The sequence below is a fragment of the Hydractinia symbiolongicarpus genome, chromosome 8 (genome assembly GCF_029227915.1).
Source record: "Hydractinia symbiolongicarpus strain clone_291-10 chromosome 8, HSymV2.1, whole genome shotgun sequence".
NCBI classification, from domain to species: Eukaryota; Metazoa; Cnidaria; class Hydrozoa; order Anthoathecata; family Hydractiniidae; genus Hydractinia; species Hydractinia symbiolongicarpus.
The window spans coordinates 18,100,515-18,125,066 of record NC_079882.1 but is presented as its reverse complement, the minus strand read 5'-3'; the positions used below and the strand labels follow the sequence as shown (position 1 = coordinate 18,125,066).

Here is a 24,552-nt window from a genome sequence, read left to right as displayed (position 1 = left end):
TTAAAATTATAATTCACAAAAGATATTTTTCACAAAAATTTTAAAGGAGCCACAAGACTTTCAAATATGCTTCTGAAGTTAAAGAGAGTATAAAACAAGTTTAGGAAACAGTGTGAGACTGTAACATGAACGTAGACAAAAACTTTTTTTCATATTATTTTTTCCAAGAAGCTATAAATACCATAAATCTATGGTAAAATTGGTGACGTCACAAAGATTTGGTTATACAATCAGTAAAATTATTTTATTCTTGCCTCCCTCCAGGAGTTATTCAAAAATTTCATTGTGTTTTGTTATAAAATGCCAGTCATGATTTGTACATGGCACTAAGCATAATTAGAAGTAGTTTAAAAAACATGAAAAAAGAAATGTTGGACATGTGAACAAATTGTGGTACATTGACAGGATGAATTCCAGTGATGCATTTGTAAAACAAACAGCCTCCATCATAGAAAAATGTGATAAAGAGCAGCGAAAGCAAATAATAGCAGAAATCTACATGTGTCCATTCGACCACTGCTGCCATAAAGGCCACTTTTTTAATTTGCCGTGCAACCTTACGCGCAGTATTTCTTGATGGCTTGCTACTTTTGACATCTGAAAAAGTTTGTAATATCTATATATAAATACATGTATATGTCTGTCTTTCATGCAAAATGGTAACCACATTATTGAGACACGAAATGTGGTAAATAAAGACGAAAATAACAAAGATGTAAAATTGATCTTGGTTTGTTTTGATTACTTAGTTTTATACTGGCTGTCATTATTCTACTTTTACGGATATTGTTAAATCTTGCGTATGTATGTCACGGGTGGTTTAAAGTGAAATCTAAGAGAGATTTCACTTTAAACCACCCGTGACACACAGTGCATCATTTGCTTAGACTGGATTTTGCTACAATAGAGGCTCAGAAGCTAGAAAACTGCCTCAACGACATCAATTTTCTATTTAAACTACATCATGTATAAGTGATTTGAAAAATCAATTCAGAGAAATCACACAATCACGGAATGTCGGTAATTAATGACACTTGTTATTGGTAAAAATCCTTCCCCCCTCACATAATGTCTGCTATATCAAAAATTGTTATCTTTCAAAGCGATCAATCAGCATCGTTCAGCATTTTATGGATAAATTTGATAAAAATGGGAGCTAACTTTGAAAAAGAAGTAGTAACCTTCACTCTTGACAACGCATTTCATTTGTGTGTGTGTGTATTTTGTTATAGTGATAATGTCTAAATCCCTGTTCCTCCGTATTTTCTTTTTCATTTTTAAAAAATAATTCATTTATTTACCACCTAGACTTTATTTGGTAATCTCTGCCTGCCAGTGTTGCTACAAGATGTTTTGCAAAAGCATGATAATCAACATGTGATGACCCAATTCTTTAATAAGTGGGTAAACTCATTCTTGGCACTTAAAAAAAATGCTGTGCAAAAAAAAGGTACATAAGTTTTTATAAACTTATTACATATTCCTCATCAGTTTTCCAAATTTTGACAATTTATAGCTATTTTAGATGCTGAAAAGAAAATGATCGTATTAATCAATCTAATACAAGAGCTTAGAAGACATAATGTACCAAGCTATATTGTTAAGACGAGCACACCTTGGGATAACAATTTTTGGCTGGACATTAACTATAATGAATATGCTAATGCAGCTTTCCATTGCTCATTGTATTATGCAGCTGCAATGTTTCTGGAAATTGCTTGTGATTCGTTAAGGTATTCTACAATTCTTAAGTAATAAATTGAATAACAACATAGTTATTAAATCTAATTAATGTAATTGCATAATTTTAATGTAGCTTATGCATTTTGTTTATAAAAATTTCATTCAGCAATTATTAATTAGAGAAGCAAACATTTCAAGGAAATAGATTTTACTGATGTCAGCAATTTTTACTCAGAAATTCCAGTTCCCACTATTGTGTAGATTGTAAAACACTGATCAAAATAGTGGGTAGAATGGTGTGTGTTTGACAAACAGTTAAAAATATTTTTTAAAAGCGTGGATGACATTAACCTGTCGAATATGAAATGTGCCGCTGACCCAGTTTTGGAAACGTTGGTCTCAGTTGGTCCCCACCGAGGCCAGGATCACTAATTTAAAAAACGCTATTAACATGATTTGATATTAAATTGTAAAATAACTGGATTAACAAAAAAGCACCACTTCACTTTTTAAATGTAGGCACATGGTACTAATATAGAAGACTAGTTTTAAGGAAAAAACAAGAAGCCCTGCGGCTTGAAGATTTCCGGCTTTAGCAAAAATGTTGGAAAGAATTTATATGCGATCGAAGACACTATTAATTTAAAAATTAAAACAAATGCAAATAAAAATAAAGGAGGTTAAAAACACGAAGAAAAAAGTTGTTTGAAGTCGTCTGTAAAGATTTTATGTTCCATTTTTCTAAATCAGAGAGAGAAAGTTTAAGCCTGATTGCATCGTGATCACTGAAATAGACAGTTTTAACGAAGGTCTCTACATTAAAAGTGTTTAAAACATTCTCACGGATATAGACATGGTCAATAAGTGAACCTGATATATGAGTTGGAGAGGTTACAACTTGTTTATATCCAGTAAAAAAATCATTCGCTAAATGCATTCACATTAAAATCTCCGAGTATAATATCAACAGTTTCATTTCGCAAAAAATGTTGAATAAGGTTTAATGACTCATCTCTATTGAGGGAATTTTTACAATATAGAACCAGAGCATTAATAGTGTTTTTTGTCATTTTAAAAAATATTGCACCAGGAATTTTTACAATATCAAACAATTCTATAGTTTCATTATGACCAACTAAAAGACTAGAAAATTTGTCCACATTGTTGTTTGGAATAAAGTAAAGTAATCTAGTTTTGATTCGCAATGTGAGTTCAATGGTATCTGAGTTTCCGTGAGGCATAATAAATCACTTTCCATTAAAACGCGGTCGGACTTAATATCGTTTTTATGTTTCTTGTAGGATCTTGTATTAAGCAAAGTTACTATTATAGAATTTTCACTAATTACGCCAGTATCTTTTAATGTCAATTTTGAGTGTGCTCGCATATAATTGTATTGCTCGGTTGCTCATGTGTCTGATTTAATAGCTTGATCTGGAAAATGTCCCGTTAGGTATAAACCCTCTAAACTTGTGACTCGACTTAATGCGACATAGATTTGTCCTGAGTAAAAGGCTTGTTGCTTTATTAAATCAAAACAAACAAGCCCATGCCAGCATTAGTGGGAATTGCATTCGTTTCATTGTTGGTGTAGTTAGATTATGTTTATTAAATTTGATTTCCTTTTCAATCCTGCTTATTGAAATAACATTTTCTTGCATGACATATGGATCTGTTCTCATAGCTTTAACTCCTGTACTCTTGTCTTCCATTTTCAAATATATTTTTGTTACTTTTCCTAACCCATATGTTTTTATACGATGAACAGTCCCAATCTGTTTGTTAATAAGTTTATCTGATATATCGATATGTGTTGTCAACATAAAATAATTTCCCTACTCTGATATTGTTTAATAATTCAATCAAACATTGATCACCACGCTGTCTCTTAACTTCCGTCAGTTCAGCAATCTTAAAATATTTCCAGCAATGCGAAAGATTTAACATTACATCTTTGTAGTCTGCATAAATTGGTCTTGCTTGAATTGGTGGAAGTTGGTAGAAATCCCCACATCCAAATATACGTTGGTGAATATGCAAAAATAGCTTGTTTGAAGCCATTGAGATTTCGTCTGTTACGATAATGCTTAGCTCTGAAAGCCTAGTTCGCAGCATGCATCTCTTTTTATCACTCAACTTAGAAATGTTTTTAGTAAAACTTCTATCAACTGGTATACCTAAAGCTGAATGTATTGTATTTCCCTCTACATTGATGGCAGCAACAGCAGTGGGCGCTAAAATGAGAATTTTATTTTTTTTTAAGTTCCCTGCACGATAAGAAAGTGCTTTTTTTAGCATGTCAGAAATTGTTGTTATCAAGTAGGACTTTCCACAACCTGCACTTCCTGTTAGAAAGATGTGAATCGGCTCAATTTCATGATGTGCCTTACATGCCAAGCTTTTTATGTAATTTCTAACCTAATCATTTACAACTTCAAAAATTTGCGAGTTTCATTTAATTTTCGAATTTTTTATGTAATTCATCATCGGATATTCCTGGTTCAGTGACATTAGAAATAATTGGTACGTTATTAGTCTCATTTTGAACTTTGTCATCGCTATGGTTATTTATATTATTCATCTCATCGGAAACATCGTCGCTTTCTTGTTCGACAAAGGAATCAAGATTATTTACATTTGTGTGAAAATCTATCATTGCTTCTTCAACAAGTTCACCAAATGGTTTGCATATTCTTTTATTTGTATTTTTAATTTCTAATACACCGTTTTCCAATAATTTCTCTGTGTAAGTACCCGAGTTTTCACTTAACAATTCTGCTTCCTGGCGAAAAGGATAAAACATGAAAAGCAAATGATGTGCATACCCTTCTGGATTTTTTCTCGAATAGGTACATGGTATCTTAGAACACATTTTTCTTTTCGCAAGTTTAACATGACATCAGAGGTATAGTTTTTGGATAAAGAGATTCGATTTGAATCTCAGTTATTATTTCTTCAAGTACTTCTGGTTGGCTGTCATCTTCATCTTCAGGTTTTGGTTTTATTTTCATAGAGTAGGTTGACAAGAACTCAGCATAACACATTTGTTCCAACATGGGATATTTGCCTTTTTAAATTCTGGATTCGGTCTATCCATTATCTATCCAACATGTTTCGTTTAAAAATATCCGTACTGTCTGCTGGTAAACTTAAAATTTCTTCTTCGTTACGACATACCCTGTATCGCTTTTCAGGAATGTTACTATTTGCAAAAACTACAGCTGGAAATGTCATTTGGAAACCATATTTCTGGCATTATAATAGCAACTGCTTCTTGAACTGACATTTCACGATTTTGATAAGCATTTGCAATTGATTTCATTTGTACAAATAACGAATCACCAGTTTCTAATGCTTGTGATGCCGCCTTTTTCATCGCTTCTGAAGATTCGTCTTCAGTTTTAGAGAGATAAGCGCACATGTAAAAAACTGCTTTATAATAATCAAGAACAGGCTGAATGTCTATGTTGGCTTCCCATGCCATCAAACCCTCAGTAAAATAATTATTAATAAAACAAGAACCTGGAAGCCTTCGAAAGTGAATTTGAAATCCGTTATCAGGAGATATGCTCAGTGCGTGTTCATACTATTCTTTTGTAATGGCTAAACTTTGAAGAATTTCTTCAATTGTACCTGGTTGGGTATAACTAGGCTCATCTGGATGTAGAGTATTGTTTAATCTTGGATTCAAATTTGAATCTATGTAAGTTTTTACTTTTTCTAGTATAGTCTTCCTTTCCCTTAACTGTGTTTCCCTTTCTTCCTTAGAGATGTTGTCAGGTAAAGGCTCAGCGACAATTGTATGGTCTGTAAAAAATTTCCCGAAAGAGTATCGACAATTTTTTTATACTAACGACAAGATTTGGAATGAGAATGTGTTTGATATGTCGAAACTAGTTTGTGAAGAACTGGGTTGCTTTCTTTATTATGAAGCTGGCATTTAACTATGTTATCCACAAATGCAATAATTCTTTCTTATTATGGCTACGTAAAATCGGTGCATTAACAACCCATAATAAAGAGTGGATGTGTGGGCTACCTCTTACCTGAAATTCAACTCTAATGGCGTAGTAGTTTACTTTACCTAATGGTAGATAACACTAGGTTGAGGATGGCTAGTGTAAATGTTGGTACTCTGAGAGGTAGAGCAGGTGAAGTAGTTGAAATGTTAGAACATAGATCTGTTGATATGTGTTGTGTTCAGGAAGTCAGGTGGAGAGGAGCTTCAGTGAGATTTGTGGAAGGTAGGAGGGCAAGGTATAAGCTTTTTTGGATTAGTAATAGTGATGGATATGGAGGAGTTGGCATATTCGTTGCAGAGAAGTGGGTAGAAAAAGTAATAGATGTTATGCGTGTTAATAGTCGTATTATAGTGATAAAGTTTTTGATAGGTAATAGGATTGTCACTTTTCTGTCAGTTTATGCTCCACAGTGTGGACTCAGTGAGGAAGATAAAGATAAGTTTTATGATGAGTTAATAGCAGTCACATCAAAGTTTGGAGACACTGAACTTGTCATGGTGGGCGGCGTCTTTAATGGTCATGTTGGGAAGCCATCTGAAGGTTATAGAGGTGTGCATGGAGGCTATGGATTTGGGAGCAGAAATAAGGAAGGGGAGAGATTGCTTGAGTTTGGAATGGCAACAAACATGGTGGTTTGCAACACATCATTCAGTAAGAGTCAGACAGATTACTTCCTGATTAGAAAGTCAGACAAGAAAGTGGTGAAGGACGTGAAAGTTATATCGGGGGAAGAGTGTGTTTCCCAGTATAGGTTGCTGGTTTGTGATATTATCTTGAAGAGTGTTAAAGAAGCCAAGGGAAAGTACAGGCCCCGTCGAAAAGTATGGACGCTGAAGGAAGAGATTGTAGCAAGACAATTTAGTGCAAAAGTTCAGCAGTTAGCCCACAATGGTCAATGCGATAGGGACAATGTTGAAAGTACTTGGACTACTTTGAAGAATTGTCTTCTAGAAGCTTCTGATGATACCTGTGGGTGGACGAAAGGACCAGCTAGACATAGACAGACCTGGTGGTGGAATAATGAGGTTGACCAGTGTATAAAGGAAAAGAGGAAACTTTGGAAAGAGTGGAAGTCAGGTGGTAGTAAAAATGTTTACTTAGAAGCTAAGCGTCACGCTCGTACAGCAGTGTATAAGGCAAAATCAGAAGCAGAGAGAAACAGATTTGCAGATGTGTTAACAAGGGAAGACCAGCGCAATGAGGTATTCAAGATAGCAAAGCAAATAAAGAAGACTAATCAAGATGTTGTAGGTGAGAAGTGTATACGTATTGATGAAGGTGTTTTGGCTAGCACAGAGGAGGAGAAAAGGGTAGCTTGGAAGAATCATTATCAGAGGTTGCTTAACACTGAGTTTGATTGGGACGAGGATAATTTGTCTGATGATGATGTTGTAGAAGGGCCAGCTATGCAGATCAAGACAGAATGGGTAGTGGAGGCTATTAGGAAATTGAAGATTGGCAAGGCTGCAGGAGTATCAGGTATTGTTGCAGAGATGGTAAAAGCATCTGGATATATTGGAGTTGAGCTTATTACAAGTCTTGCTAACCAGATTATAAAGGATGGTGCTATTCCGAGTGAGTGGCAGTCACGTGTAATAGTGAATTGTTTCAAGGCTAAGGGTGATGCATTAGAAAGGGGTAACTATAGAGGTTTGAAGTTGGTTGATCAAGTAATGAAAGTTATTGAAAGAGTGATTGATAAGTTACTTAAAGAAAGAATTGATATAGATAAGATGCAATTTGGTTTTGTTCCAGGGCGTGGCACTACAGATGCAATATTTTTACTCAGACAGCTTCAGGAAAAGTATTTAGAAAAGAGAAAGAATCTCTATTTTGCCTTTGTAGATTTAAAGAAAGCTTTTGATAGAGTGCCACGTAAAGTTATTTAGTGGACTATGAGAAAATTAGGTGTGGATGAGTGGCTAGTTACAATTGTACAGTCTATGTACAGCAATGCTAGAAGTCGTGTCAGGATTAACGATTCACTTAGTGATGAATTTAGTGTAAATGTTGGTGTACATCAGCGTTCTGTACTTAGTCCTTTGTTGTTTATTCTAGTCTTAGAAGCGCTGTCGATGGAGTTCAGAACAGGTTGTCCATGGGAGTTATTGTATGCAGATGATTTGGTTCTCATAGCAGAGTCGATGGAAGAATTAGTTGAAAAGTTTGAGAAGTGGAAGAAAGGACTAGAAGAGAAAGGGCTAAAGGTAAACACAGCAAAGTCTAAAGTCATGATTAGTAGCATTGCAGCCAAGTGTGACCTTGTAGTCGGAAAGTGGCCTTGTGGAGTTTGCAGGAAAGGGGTTGGTAGTAACTCAATTTTTTGTCAGACTTGCAAGCATTGGGTACATAAGAAGTGCAGTAGTATTAGTGGAAGGTTAAGAGCTGACATTCAGTTTGTATGCAAGCGTTGCAAAGGTGAGATTATAGAGAATGAAGTATTTCCAGCTTTAATGATGTACAACAGTGGCTCGTTAGAGATAGTTGAGAACTTCTTTTGTGGCGCCGTAGATTAGTGGTTATAGCTCTCGTACTCTGTGCGGGAGACCGGGGTTCGATTCCTCTTGACGGCGATTCAACATGGGCGAGTGAATGTTACCATAGCCCCGGGTTAACCCAAGCCATGTGAGGGAAATTGGGAAGATGGCACACTGTGTGGGCCGTTGGATGTTGCCGGGAGTTGTCTAGTACAGCGCGGGCTCCAATTGGGTCTGCGTAGCTCAAAATGAGCATTAAATACTCTAGGACTCTCCATCTACGCCATGGCCCCTCCTGGAAATAATAGACAGGGTATATCCCTCGATATTTGTGAGGCTAGCCATGTAAAATATGCACATCTATCTATCTATCTATCTCTGTTACTTAGGTGATATGTTGGGCAGTGAAGGGGGTGTTGGAAGAAGTGTTACTTGCAGGATAGGTTCTGCTTGGAAAAAGTTCAAAGAGTTACTTCCTTTGTTGACTAGCAGAGCCCTGTCAATTGAGGTAAAAGGTAGGTTGTATGAGGCCTGTGTAAGAAGTGTTATGTTGTACGGTAGTGAGACATGGGCAGTGAAGCAGGAAGATCTTGACCGTTTAGAAAGGAATGATATGAGAATGGTTAGGTGGATGTGTAACGCCAGTCTGAGAGACAGAAAGAGTTCAGATGAGCTAAGAAGCAGGCTAAGTCTCCGTAGAATTAAAGATGTTATCCAGATAAAAAGATTGAATTTGCTGGGGCACTTGGAAAGAATAGAGGAGGATAATTGGGTAAGAAAGTGTAGAGACTTGATAGTTCCTGGGGCAAAGCCCAGAGGCAGACCGAGAAAGACTTGGCAGGAGGTTATAAGGACAGACTTGATACAGAGGAAGTTGAGTTTAGATTTAACACAGTCTAGATCAGATTGGAAGAGGGTCATTAATATACCCCGTCCAACCCATGCCAGCATGGAAAACGGACGTTAAGCCGAGAATGATGATGTTGATGAATGGTCCGTTGATGATGATGAATGGTCCGTTATGGTTTTAAAAAAGGTCTCAACTCTGTATTGGAAATGTCTGGCTAGAAGAACTGGATTACTGTTACGAATCTCTGTTCTTTGATAATAATTTAGATTTTAGATTTCTTCTTCAGATATGTCATTACCTTTTAATTTAGTGATGATTTTAACCAGTTCATTCCATCTTAAGTCTGTGCAGGACAAAGTCATAAAAAATGTTGGAATTCCTAGCTGTCTTACCAAAGCCAAATCTTCGCTTCCAATATGCATCAGTTCCTTTCAACGTGTTCATAAATGTAAAAACATCGTCACTGGCTATAAATGACTTAACTCTTCCTTAAAATTCGCAGAGATCATTCCTGCTGTAAGACCATCTGCTTTAATTTTTTGCATGTCGATGTTTATGCGACTATTTGAATTAAGATGTTGAGTCACTGCATGAGCAAAAAATATATAGTCAGTATCAGAGGCAAACTTCTGTCTATAATTCAGTAATCTTTGGTTGAAATACTTGGTCGGGGAAAGCGGTACTTGTCTTTTCGTGTGATATCCGAATTACATCACCGATATTATTATTCGATGTCGATTTTATTGCAAAATCAACGTTCATTTTATTTTCACTTTCTCCAGTTTCATGTTTAGATGTTAAATTAATCCAGGAAGGTGGTATGTTTGTGAGGTTAATTTCAATATTTGAATAAAGAGGGTTAACCAGTTTCAGATAACAAAGAACTTCCCAAATAACATCTGGCCTTATCGATTCTAAGCAAACGTTAGATTTGAAATTGAGTTTTTTCTTTAACGCAACTTGCACTACACCATTGTTATCAATTCCTCTTGGTAAGACATTGCTTATTTCATCGGTTTTTATTGGAACATTACATATTGCACCTCTTATCTTAGGACACTGACCTTTAGGTATTATTGCAATTCGTTTGAATAAAATTCTTTTAGATATAACAATTTTTTCTTATCGTTCTAATGTGCTCATTGATTCTGGGAGATCAAACATTTGGAGATTATTAGATACAGCTTGGGAAGGAATTTTTCCTTCTGTAAGTTTTGAATGGCATGTTGCACACATGTATTCTTTGCCATCAAAACTTTGTACTCTGAAACGAAAATGTTCTTCCAAAATAGCAGGATAATCGACGTGGCGAAAGAATTTAATTGACCGCTTATATAAAGAACGATTACATATGACACATATAAAATGGCTCATTTCCAATGCATTTTTTAAATTGGTTTATTTTTTTATCAGAATCAGGCAAATTGTTAACACGCTTACGTTTTGTTTCTTTACCTTCCCTTACATGGCGTTTCTTTACAGTTTTTTGTGCCTGTTGCCCATGCTTAGTTTCCCGATATATAACTACGGACTCCCTTTGCTTCGCTTGGCCCTGTTCTGTTTTTTTAAACTTACTTTTCGACTCTCTTAGCCTGGATTGACCATTTACTGTTTTTTAATATTTGCCTATCGACTTTTTCACCTTAGCTTGTCCCTGTTCCGTTTTCCGATATTTGCATATGGACTCTCTCAACTTTGCTTGGCCCTGTTCCGTTTTCTGATATTTGTGTATTGATTTTTTTTGTTTCACTCGGCCTCTTTCAGATTCACGGTTCTTCCTGTTCTGTTCTAGTTTTCTTTTCCTGCGAATGTTAAGCATAATGTTACCAGTTATCTGTTCAGTTGTGATTATTTTTAAATATTGAGTTTCAAGACACATTGCTTCACCAGGGGACACGTATATTTCGCGTATGTAGTTTTCAACATGCTGCAATGAATCAAATTTTAAAAGGATTGACCTACCCCATTCTGTTATTTGTCCTAAACTATTTCTGCTATAAGGATCAAATAAATAAAATTGTGGGTGGCCCCAAAGTATAGCAAAACTAACGCCGCTAATAATGCCCAGCATTCCTTGCCCTTTCATCGGAATCAGATGAATTAGGAAAAGTGCATAATGAAGTGCTATTTTCTGTAATAATATGAGAAATATTTTCTAAACTTTGTATTTGTATGACCTCATTTTCAAGAACCAAACTATTTGGGAGCTCACTTGCGCTTAAGTACTGGTTTGTTTATCCTAGGTTTGTGTACCACTTTGTTCCTTCGGAGAGGATATGATCAAGATCACCTGGATTCCAAAAAGTAACTTTTTTAAGAGCCGACCAAACGATCGCAAAGGGGGAATTAGACATACATTGTGTACCAATAAAAGTTCCAAGCCTAACATCGCCTTGATGAAAAGATCCCTGTACCGACTTTAGAATAGTGCAAGGCCCCGGATTAGTTTCAACATCACCAGAAATTAAAAGTACCATACAGCGATAGTTTTTATATGCGGGGTTCAAATAGTGGTGGTAACGTGTGATCGAGAAAAACACTCTTAAAAGCTAAAGAAACCTCTGTCATTTTGTTTTGAAGCTGGCTCAAAAAATACAGTAATTTCACCAATAAGTTCACTAATAAATTCACCAATAAGTTCACTATCAAGTTCACTATTAAGTTCACCAATAATTTCACTATTAAGTTCACCGATAAGTAAATTCAAGTTCAAGGTTCAGTAAGTTCAATTAATTCTGAATATCTAAATGTTTTGAATATCTGAATGTTCTTAATAACTAGCTTTTATACTCTGTCGAGTTTCTTCTCTTTTATACTCTGCCAAGTGACGGTTGCTGAACCTAAAAAAAGAAAAGAAATTCATTGTAATTTTTTTTCAATAGCACGGTATAAAAATTAACAAACTTATGTCTGCTAAGATACCAACACCTCAAAAAATCAAGTTAAAAAGTATGTGAAACTTGCACTTAAAGCGATTTTTACCTCCCACTCTTAAATAAATTATAACCTGAAACTCCTTTATAAAATACTAGCTGTTAACCTGTTGTAATCCACAGGTTTGCCAGATTAACTGGTTGTATACACGTTTTTCTTTCCCATAAGAAAAGCGTTTTTGACCTGCTTCAGTTTTACTAGCAAAAACATTATTTTCGTTGAATAAAAAAAGACTTTGTCATTTTTAGAATAAAATTTTCAGGATGTAATTTCAGTGAAAAAAATTGTGTTGTTTCTTGACCTGTAAATGAAAATACACGTTTTTTTTTTCAATATAAAAAATTTTTTAAAAGAAAATGAACTTTAAAATCTAAAAACCTTAAGAAAATGTTAAGAAAATCCACAGCCTCAGTATGACAGAATTCAATTTCTGGAGACCTTCATATTTACATTTATATACGTTTATTTAATCATCATAAATTTAAAACAACATATCATGATATATCATTATGTGTGGAAAAATCTATGGGGTCACCCGTCCTTTATATATCGCATTTCATTTAGTGTGTGGTTTTACACAAGACGCTTTTGGATGACGAAAACTCATAATACAGCTATTATTAATATAGAGTAGAGACTCCTATACATACGGAAGGGTAGCCAACAAACAGACAAAATACAGCTATTATAAATATACTAATCAGTGACTCAGGATAAGATTCACAGGGTCGCCGTCCTTAGTATATCACATTTCATTTTGTGTGTGGTGGTGTTTACACAAGACGCTTTTGGCCGACAAACAGACAAAATACGGCTATTACTCTTTTGTGGTTAATTGTAGGGGGTCGAATAAGCCGGCAGTGGTACTTCAGGAAAAATTTTGTAGAGGGGATGGTCATAATATAATGAACTAAGGGGTATCAAGAAATTTTCTGTAAAATAGGGGGGGGGGGTGAAAATAAAATGAACCGGTGGTTGTTTTTTGTTTTTTTGAGATTTGTTGTTTTTAACCTGTAAGTAGTATTGTTTTTTAGATTTGAAAAGAGAGTTGTGTTTTGATTATAAGAAAAGATTCTGCTTTGTGATATCCAAAAAACTTGTAGGGGGTGATAATAAAATGAGGAAGTGAGTCTCATTCTCAAATTTCAATAAAATGGGTGGGTCATTATAAAATGAGGTATAGAAAATTTGAAAAAGTGCGATTTGACCCCCACCCCCCCCCCCCCCCCCCCCCCTACAGTAAGCACAAAAGAGTATTAATATAGAGTAGAAACTCCTATACATATGGAAGGGTTGCCAACGAACAAACAAAATACAGCTCTTATTAATACAAAAATCGTTTACCCGTGGTAAAAATTAAAGGATCACCCGTTCTTTATGTATCACATTTCATTTCGGGTGTGATTTTACACAAGACGTGTTTGGCTGACAAACAGACAAAATACAGACTGACAAACAGACAAAATATTCCAACTAGTCTTTTCCCCATTGAGAAATCCACAGGGTCGCCCGACTTTTATATATCTCATTTCATTGAATAAAAACCATCCATTTACATTAGGTATATACGTTTAGGGGGCTTCAAAAAGTTTTTTGGGCCCTGTTAGCAGAATATCGCCGCTAGGATTTGGACGGCCTCCCTTCCCCCTCTTTAGCCGATTTCCGTCTGTGAAATACACCGCAATATCCCGCAAACAGGGCCCAAAAAAATTTTAAGAAGCCCCTTAACCCAGCAAAAAATTTATGACAATCTAGATGGTCAGGGAAATCCTCTTAATTAAGCTGTAAAGCTTAATTTGGAGATCTTCTAAATAAGCTGTATCATACAGCTTAATTAGGTGACATTACATCTAAATTAGGAGGTAGAAAAAGTTTTTCTTCGATTTCTCGAAAAATGTAAATATTAGCAGAGTCACCACTGCAGCTCTTTCATCGTCAGTTTGACCACTACATTACAAAAAAAAGAATGGTTTTTCCAGCACCCCGGGTTCAAAAGATATGGAATAGAATAGTTCAATGTAGCGATAGTTTAATCAAGCTGTACTGCATGCTAATTAGGATATCACGTCATGTGATACGCTGAAGAACCAAGCAAAAGACAATAAATTTAAAAGTTTTAAAGATATAAGTGATGACCAATCCATATAGAAGAAATGTCTCTAAAGAAATTTGTTAACTTGTTGTCCCAGTTGTGTAGAGCTTGAAACACTGATCAAAATACAAAATATTGTAAGGACCTTTTGATGACCGATAACAGGGTATATTCCAAAAATCGAAAATAGGGGCCGTTAAATCACAAATAAGAATTTCATAAGTTGGTTTTAGGTAATGAAGTTCGTTTACAACTTCTCTGAAATATGTTGGAGTAAGTATAGTTAGACTTTAGAAATGAATATAACGTACTGCAGATTGTTGCATTGACACCGATTTTTTACCTGTTGATGGTGTAACACCACTTTTAGATATCTGGATGGCTCACCTGCATAGCTCTCATTGCAGCCACTGCATTTGCATTTATATATGACACGCACATCATTTCTTTTAGTATTTAGTCTTTATATTGAAAAAAATTAGAGAGGTGAGTGTGTGTTCCCAAAAAAACAGTAAGAGTACAACAAAGATTACTAATAATGAACTTCTGCAGTCCAGCCCTTGTATGCCCTTTCTTCTGTAGGTAAAGACCTACCTACATAAGGATGTACAAGTAGAAGCTTTTTTCAGGATAACTATCACGTAAAAAAGTCATCTTTGGATCTCGAAACTTTGCAGTGAAAAAGAAACGAAATATAAAAACAACTATTTATTAATGTAAAGAAAAGACCAAATTTATAAATATCTGCAACAAAGCTAATGGAATGAATATACTCCATTAAACGTCTCCTTCTATAAACTGAGAATGAATGTATTACTACCATCGTGTGTTGTCCATATATCAAGATAAGCTTTTTTTCTGTTACTATAGTAAATGTTTACTAGGACGACAAGAATTCAGCTATGCTTGAAATTACAGTAAAAGTGAGTGTGGCGAAAATAATGCAAATATATCATCTACGCAGCTTTTGTTAAATTGCTTTTTGTTCCTCAGGACAGTTGTTGAGCAAGATTTTTGCGTCGTAACAAAGAAATATGTAAGCCAATGTTGGTCCTAATATAGATACTATAGCTACATCATCTATTTTTTGATAAATTTTATGACTCTTTATGGTTAACTGCAACAGTATATTGAAGTCCTGCTTAAAAAGACCCTTAAAGTCTATAAAAATATCTATTGCCTCATCTAGAAATATATTGGTAAACAGAGCGTTGACAGTGTGGCCATGCCTCTTCTAAAATCCTTTAAACTCCTCTTTTTGAAAAACCCTCTATCCTCTTTGAAAAACTCTCTATCCGAAATCCTCTATTCTCTAAAAAGTTGAAAATGTAACCAAATCTCCTCTTTAAAGGTTACCTCCTGCAAAAAATAAAGTTAATTGCATATGAAATAGCTTGAAAGGTTGTCTAGGAATTTGAATATTTTTTTTCAAAATTCTTGATTGGTTTTTTAGAATTTAGACTAAGAAGGTTCACTAATTTTGCATGATGTCATGAGTTAGCTCTGTGAGAGTGTTATATTTAACATTTTTGACAAGCCATAAAGAGTTAAAAAATGTTTCCTGGTCATTCACTTTAAGGCGTTTTGAACATTTAACATAAATTTCAATATTTAGTTACCATGATCATGCTCCATGCTAGTTCATGACGTCAAAATTTTGCATAATTAGCGCCATTTTAAAGACAAATATCTTGAGAAAGGATAAAGATTTTTCAAGAAAATAAAAAGATTTCTTGAGAACTTTCAAAGATCTTTCATATGTGTTCAGCTTGATTTTTCGCTGGGAGAACATTTTACTATTAATTACTATTTATTTTATGCTATATCTTTAACTCTCTTTTTTTTTCAGGCACACTAATAATAGTTTGATAGTTTCACTATAATGTTACAGAGATTTTACTTTTGTTATAGTGATATAAATTGTTGGTATTATCCTTCATGGTGGCAATACCTCCTTTATCAAAAGCTTTATTTCAATTGTTTTTTTAATCATTTATCCTGAAAGTGATACTTTCATAAAAATATTTGTTCTTGACATCAGAAATTGATAGACTTAAATAAACAGTTGATCCTTTAATATCCTCTATTTTTCTTAAAAAGAAATCCTCTAAATTCAGTGCAAGATCTCCTTTAAAATCCTCTTTTTCTTGGAAAAAAACTTTATGGCCACCCTGGTTGTTATTAAGACTAGCCATGTAACTGTTACCAATTTGTCCAGTAATTTATCTAGCAAGAGTGAAAAAATCATGGACAGTAAATACGTTAGATGTAAATATGACAATGATAAAACAAAAAATTTAGCTAGTTTGTGGACTGATGTGCCTATAGACATTACCCATCACCCCTGAAATCATTGTCAAGTCTACTGGATTTGTGACTAACCCTGAATTTTTAATTTAACTGACAATCAATTTTGCAAATTTCACAACAACTTATCCCACAAGGTAAAATTGCTGACTTATTGTTTTAGTTGGACCGTGTAACGACGGTCTGTTCATGAGTTTTTCTTTAATTAACAGAAGTTGTGATGAACTTTATAAAAGGGGGTATAATGCGTAATAGAGCACACTAATGTAAGCTGTAACCTGTAATAACTGCCCAACTTGGTGTCACTTATGGTTCATTTTTAAAGTTTTGCAGGAACTTATTCTGCAAAATAACAAAAAGCGATATTTTTTTGGTATAGCAGTGTTCAACAGGTTGTAATCTGTATATATATTTTAGCTAGAGTTGTGAAAAGGTTATTTTTTAAAAATTACATCACACTCGAAACTGCGCTTCACTGGACGTGCAACATTACGTCTACTCTGTACTATAGCGCTCCACATAAATGCCCATATGGTTTACCTCAATTTCAACCTAAATTTCAACTTTCGTAAAACTTTATCACTGTAAGCGCTCCACTTGATTTACGAACTCCATATATCTGCACCAAAAGCCGCACCTGGATGTGGTCACACAGTTACTTATATGCCCCGTGACTAGTCTATTATAATAATATGCTAATATTGATGGTATCAACCAAATAATAACTGTTTGTTTTCCTAATAACACTCATCTGGTTCTTCAATCCTATGAAAAGCAAAGAGAAATCTAGTTAAAATATGTACAGATTTTGTCAATATTGATACTTTTATGATTATCTAAAAATGTTCCTTTCAGAGTGATATTGAATATATTTACTCAATAGTATTGCTAGGATACCCTTATGCTTGCTCAAACACATCAAAGCAGGTTGGTTACCCCTGATTAATTCCTTTAATGGTAATGTGTTAGATTTTCGAGTGGGAGTGCTAATTAACTGCTACTGCAGCATGGACAATTGTGATTGATTGTATCAAATTAATCAGAGTAACTAAGTGGTCAATATTATCCTAATGCATAGGCAGATTCCCATCATAATTTTTTTTTGCAATTCCTGTAGCTATTGTAAAAACAACAACCAAATTTGTTTTTAGGAAAAATGATATGTTTGAGTACAATTCAAACAATAAACCAACAGATCTAATATGCCAGGTATATGAGAGTATTGGTGAGGAAGATTACATTTATGGACTTGCTGCTAACAATTCTGTTAAAAGAAGTTCAAGATTTCAACAATACCAACTACAAAAACAGTTTCAAAAGGCTTTGTGTAAGTGAATTTTTTTTTCTTTAATAGTTTTAGTTCCGTCCATTTTCTAATTTTTTACATTTTTATCAAAATCATATACCATTTGAATGACCCATGAAAAAATCCACTTGATTAGGGATGAAACATACAGATATTAGTGACATCATCAATGACCTTCAACATGCAATAAATATCAAATTTGTAAATCAGGTTATTGTCTACATTGTGTAGAGCTAGAAACGCTGATCAAAAAACTATTAAGGAGATGTTCGGATTTTAAGATTTGATTGAGCAAATATTACAGAATTGGACCAGTGTTGGTCCTTTGCTACCCTAGGCAGGAGTTAATGTCGGTTTTTTCAACCTGTAAGGTCTAGAGAGTTAACAAATAAGACATACTTTTTTACCTCAAAGAAAAGTGAACAAATCTACTATGCCTGTTACAGACAAAATTGGTATATTACTACAAGGATATCCTAATTTTTTTTTATTTGAACATTTATTATAGTTTTCTTTTTTTAATCTAGCTAGTATAGATAAATAAGCGATATTATTATATACCCGTAAGCAAAAACAGCCATTGAATAAATAATCGTATTCCACCCGTATTATTCAATGCTTGTGACGTAACAATAGTTTTGACAAAACATTCGTAAACGCATGTTTTGATTTTATCCTTTCCGCCTCATTAATTTTTATCGTAATTAAAAAAAAAGTAATATTAATTATAACAATCTCTTTTGGGTATATAATAAAACATATATACAATAGGTAAACATAGGTTATTGGATTTATTAACCCTCGGTGATATTATATTCAACTCCGCTGCGCGTCGTTGAATATAAATCACCTCGGGTTAATAAATCTCAATAACCTATGTTTACCTATTGTATATCTACTTAATAATCATATCACAAGTCACTTTTTTTATTATAAAATCAGCCAAAATTCTGATGCATTTTCAAAAAGCACTTTTTTAAAAAATTAAAACTGTATTATCAAGTTAAAAAGTAAAAACTTATATACGTATCTGCAGTAGAATAATTAGTTTTAAATCAAAAATGGTCTCAAAGGAAGATAAAATATAGGTTTAGCCGCAATTTCTCCTGGCTTTTCATTTTACATAAATCACTTCCTTTACATTGCAATGGTTATCTCTCTAGCAATACATCCTGTTTTATAAAATTTGTTTACACACAGTAGCCTACTTAATAACTGCAAAGAACATGTTGAAACAATAGATCCAAAAAAAGCAGAAGGACACAATATGCTATTCTTCAATTTAATTTATGATAATAATATACTTTTAAAGTATCTTTCCAACAATGGTATGGTTATGATTTCAGGACATTTATATAGATTTATATAGGTGTGATGATCTTTGCACGCCACGTATACATCGTAGTTTGTTGTATAGTTTATGATTTTTTGTAATTGCAGTGATGAATGACGTGGAAAGTTCAACCAGAGCTCCCAATGTAGATATCCCCAATGTATGTATTTTTCTCTTTTCCAATTTTCAATATGTACAAATTGTTTGCTTAAACAATGAAAGTTTAAATTTTCCTTTAAAAGATTTTGTTGAAATGTGGCTTGTGTCATTCTGCTTGGATTTATCTAAATGGATTACCTGATCAGGAGAAAAAAAAGGTATGAAATGATGTACTTTACTGCATTCAGCTGACTTGATAAAGATGTGAAATGCATTCAAAATATTGTCGCAGATGTGTTTTCATTAACGTATTATATATATATATATGTTTTTTATTTTTTAGTTATCTGAAGTACAGTTTGAAGCAGCTTGGAGAAATTCTATATGGAATGATGTGGAAATAAGGTGCTTTTTGATAACTGATGGACTATAATAAATTATTACTTTGTATAGCTAAGTCAAAATAATGCAATATTTTCTATACTAGTAGCAATGCCCGTGGTAAAGTCCACTTACAGGCACTAAAGTATCAAAAACTACACGTTTTCCCTTGTAGTAGAACCTATTGTATAAGAAAATTTAATTTAAGTAAAAACCAAAGCGTAGAGCTGCTTTCTTATATTAGCACATTGTTGTCACCAGTCGGATTAGGGTTAGGCTCAACTAGGAACAAATAAAGAACAATTTTAGACGCAATTTTCTTTAAAAAAAGCACCAGATTTCAATGCTCTATTAAAAAAAACTGTAAACGGTTAAACATTAAACATCAGAAAATAAATTTTTGGGAAAAGAAATAAAAATGGCTCTAATAGCAAAAATTGTTATTGAGATATCAATACCTAGTTTGAAAACTATATAACAAGGATTTAGGTAGATGAAGAAGGATCCAATGCTGTTTTTGTAGAAATAGTGGTTTGTTGGAGGTGGTTTTCTGATAAGACTAGTCGTTAGCCGTGGAGAATCCACGGGTTCGCCCGTCCTTTTCATACCGCATTGCGTGCTTCTCGCTGGTAACATTTATGATTTTATTTCAATTAATAAACTTGTGGTCAAAAATTATTTGTGGCGGTGTCCTGATATGCTAATACAATCTAAACTGTTTTGTCTATATATACAGTTTAACAGACAGTTTAAAATAATAAACCATATAAAATCATTATAAGTATTCACATTATTTTTATATTATTTTAATTTTCATGTACTTATGCCATATCTAACATGGTTATGGTGCTGTTGTGGATGTGAGGGGAGGATTATTGAAATCATATGGCACCATTGTTAAACAATTGACTGCTGAGAGGCATGTCACCATGCATCCCAAAAATGCCATGGATCGATCATCACGTTTCTGTCTGTCGCTTTCTTCTTCCGAAATATGTAATGCAAATAATTATTGAACCATGTGTCATAATATGTGTGTTTTTGCATCGTTGTATTCCTGAAGCTGTTTTAATTCTCAGGGCAGCTTTTCTGTTTTCGCCTAGTTTAATTAAAGGAACCTTATTAACACAAATTTTTTACAAAAAACAAAAAGATATTAAGCTTTAAAGAAAATCCACGTCAGGATCGCACATTGGTTTTATCTAAAATTGTATTCTAAAAAATGCGTAAAAGCAAATATCTCTTATTATAATACAGAGCTTCTGTCTGTCTGTCTGTCTGTCTGTCCGTCTGTGACTTTTGCAAAGTGGATTACATTCTTCACAATTTTCTTAGATAAAAGTCTATAAAATATCACTTATAAATTTGTTCTGTATTTTACCAAACTTTAATGTTAAAATAATATTGACGTCAAAGGAAAGTATATTAAGATTATTGACGCCATTACATTGCACTGAAAACTTTGAGGCCAAATAACTTGGAAATGAGGTTGTGATGTCAGTTATTTTTTATCGCCTGGGTTAGGGACCACCTGGGACCAATTTGGGTAAGTTTCCCAAACCTGGCTCCCCAAAACCGTTTCGAAAAGGACGGGTTGATGACCTCATCAAAAAACCTTTAAACTCCAATATCTTTGCAACCGTTTGTCAAAAGTAGATGATCCTATACATTTTCCTGATTAGCGTTTAGGCGTTCCTCAAAAACATATGATCCTATACATTATTTTGATCAGCGTTTTAATCTCTACACATTACAGGCAAAGAGTAAAAAAAATTTGCGAATTGTTTTTATCTGCACCGCGCTGCTGACGTCAGCAAAACATCTAAAACAACCTATTTTTCATTGTCTCATTTCATTCTGCCTAAGTTGATTTCTCCACAGGCCTTATACGTTCACAACATATATTGTGATATTTTAGTTTTCAAATGCTAAAAACACATTCAATTTTAATCACGTATGAGGAGGACTTTCTTTATGTGTAAATATTTGCAATCAGTAAAATGGGAAAGCCCCTTGATTAGTTTACTTTAAGTATTGTACCCTTTTATTGAATAACCAGTGAGTTGGAGAAAAAACCCAGGAATTTTGGTATGGTGAGCTATTTTTAGGACCACAATAGTATAGAGTTCTAGAGTTACATTTATGCAACTGATGAGTTAAATATACTGTCATTTTAGGAATTGTTAGGACCAGTAAGCTGGTGAAAAACCTCAGTATGCTAAATTCTTTATGTATTAATTGCTAAAAGCAAGTCTGTTAAATTTCAACTAACTTATTTGATACTCTTGAGGCAAATATCGGTCCCTTATTAGGCTTAGGTTCAAGACCAGTTAGCTAGGAAATATTTTTTATTTTAGGCGAAAACTACTTGGGTAAAATTTTATTTATAAAATTCATTTTGAGAACATTTAGAAGCAGTAAGCTAGGAAAAATCCTCGTTTTGAATTGCTGAGCACATTTTGAGATATCTATACAGTTTTGACATTTTTGGGAAAATGTAAAGGTTCTGTGTTGTTAATCCTCTGTATTTAATCAGTTGACCACCCAAAATTAAATGTGCATGATTTCTGCAAATTAATGGAAATGCCTAAAATTTTATTACTCAACTCCTAGACAGTGTGTTTTTTTAAATGTAATTGAGTAGTATGTTTATAGGGTTGATTTTGAATTTTCTCAGAGTAAAGTAGTCTCATTTCGTGTAAAAACCAGTAAATGTGTTTTGGAAAACAGTAATGATGCTTAAATCTATAAAAGCATTTGCATTACTAACACTTGATCCTCTCATTAAGATTTTTAAGTATTTATTATATATACTGTCAATAATTCTATTGTTTTATTATCAATAAAAAAAAAATATATAATAGGAAGCAACAGTTTACCTAAACCCTTCAGTATTTGTGCTACAGGCTAAGAATTGTTACTTGTTTTAACAAATGTCAACAAGGGTAGATAGCTGTAAAAAGACTATGAGCCAGTTGGAACATCTATATGTCTTCACAGCTTTTTCTTTAAGCTTTTGTAAATTTTACTGGATCTTGTTCATGTTTTTTTTATAGAAAAAAGCTTATCTATAGGCCCAGATTTGGGGCCGGGCCTGAGTATAACTTCAGGCTCAATAAATGCTCCCCTTGACAACTTGTTTTAATTTACTTGATTATTATTATAATTATTGCATACCAGTACCATTTTACTTAGCCATATATGTATTTTTACATAGATCGAAAAGTATGAACAGCACTGGCTATCACAAGAGTTTATACCACAGTATAAACTCGCTGTATTACTGGGACTATGACCAATTTGCTCAACATGTTCGCAATGTTAAATTGAACATCGTTAATGAAATGAGTAGAAAAGTCCCAAATCCTGCAAATCAGCAAGTGTTATTATCTCGATGTTTCACAATAAATCAGTTGGAGAGGGTTGGCTTTGCAGTTCTAAGGTCAGAGTAATTGTATTGTCACATTCAGTATTAATAATATTATTTATTAACAGTGTTACCAAGGTTGATCTGATTTTTTACTCATTTTGAGTCATTTGATGTCAACATAATTTTTTTTTCTAGGAGTGAGATTCATGAGCTAAATTTTCCATCCAAATGGTCGCATGTATTTGACTTTTATGATGTTTGCTTCAGCGCAGTTAGTGAAGCACTAAAAATAGCTTGCCAACATACACCTAAGAATCTTCTTCAAGAACTTCTCCTGAGAACAACGAATTTTGTTCAAAGTTTTTGTAAACATGCCAGAAAAGAAAAAAGATTCGAGGTTGGTACATCTGATATCTTATTTTTGAGCTGTTAACAATATGAAACAAAAAGGTTTTTGCATTCTTAGATAGCATCAGAAGCAATAAATTTTAATTCCTGACCCACTTTAACGGCAGTTGGAATTTCTGTAATATCACCATAGTGTTTGCTCACTGTGCCATGTTTAGCTTTTTTTATCAAATGTGTCGATTTCTGTTGAAAGGATCCTTAACTAAATTAAAAATCCAATAAAATTATAATTTTCCATTGTTGACGTAATGTATTTTTTGTAATTTTGAAAGAAATGAAAAAAAGTCTTGTTCAAATTTGTTTCTGAATGATAGCAATTAGGTGATGTTTTTTATTTATATTCCTGAGCTACAATATAAAGTTAAATGTGGAAAATTTTTTCCTTAGTGGGAGTAAAACCTGAATAAGTGATTAGTCTATTACAGTTCCTGTTGAGTCCCTGTTTAAGTGAGTTCTTTCTAAAAGTTAAAAGTAATTTTGCTTTAATCACTTTCTTCATGTAATCTCTCTTTGTTGTTTTTCATCAACTTTTATTAAAACTAGTTTTTAGCAAATTGAAAAATCTACAGGAATTTGCCTGTCTCTGTTTGCAGCTCCGATCATTTGCTCACAGACAGACAGACAGACAGACAGACAGACAGACAGACAGACAGACAGACAGACAGACAGACAGACAGACAGACAGACAGACAGACAGACAGACAGACAGACAGACAGACAGACAGACAGTTCTTACTACATGCAGACAGAAAATTCTTACTACATGTCATCAAATATTGTAATTTTTCTTTCACCTACAGGGATTAAAAATTGAAAAAAGATATGTTCTGACAAAAATAGTTTCAAACTCTGCTTTATATTAGACTAGTCGATAAGGCCCGTAGAAAAATCTACTTGGCAGAATAATAATAGGTTGTTTTAGATTTTTTGCTGACGTCAGCAGTGCAATTACAAAAATGTTTGGCGAAATTTAGTTTATTCGTTGTCTGTACTGTGCAGAGGTTTAAATGCTGACCAAGAAAATGTATATGATCATGAGATATAAGGGTTTTAAAATTTTGCTGACGTCAGCAATAGCCAGTCAAACCCCCAAAAACCTTTTTTTAGAAATTTGTATACCTGTTGCCTTCATCGTATAGATCTTGAAATGCTGATCAAGAAAATGTATATGATCATGTATCTTTGACAAACGGTTGCAAAGATATCAAGGTTTAAAGGTTTTTTTGATGACGTCATCAAACCGTCCATTCCGAAACGGATTCGGGGACCCAGGTTTGGAAAACTTACCCA

At 33.8% G+C, this 24,552-nt stretch overlaps 1 protein-coding gene across 9 annotated transcripts in view; it reads left to right on the top strand.

The window, feature by feature from the left end:
• LOC130655469 (serine-protein kinase ATM-like) overlaps positions 1 to 24,552 on the top strand; it is a 255,466-nt gene that overhangs the window by 169,259 nt on the left and 61,655 nt on the right. For all 9 annotated transcript variants that reach the window (XR_008984665.1, XR_008984666.1, XM_057458230.1 and 6 more), the window contains 8 exons: positions 1,309 to 1,450; positions 1,526 to 1,733; positions 17,517 to 17,692; positions 19,112 to 19,164; positions 19,247 to 19,321; positions 19,447 to 19,508; positions 22,702 to 22,926; positions 23,050 to 23,251. Coding sequence is in view for 7 of the 9 variants with exons in the window: in XM_057458230.1 (XP_057314213.1) it covers positions 1,309 to 1,450; positions 1,526 to 1,733; positions 17,517 to 17,692; positions 19,112 to 19,164; positions 19,247 to 19,321; positions 19,447 to 19,508; positions 22,702 to 22,926; positions 23,050 to 23,251 (1,143 nt within the window). In the remaining 2 variants the exon portion in view is untranslated. The remainder of the gene's footprint in view (positions 1 to 1,308; positions 1,451 to 1,525; positions 1,734 to 17,516; positions 17,693 to 19,111; positions 19,165 to 19,246; positions 19,322 to 19,446; positions 19,509 to 22,701; positions 22,927 to 23,049; positions 23,252 to 24,552) is intronic.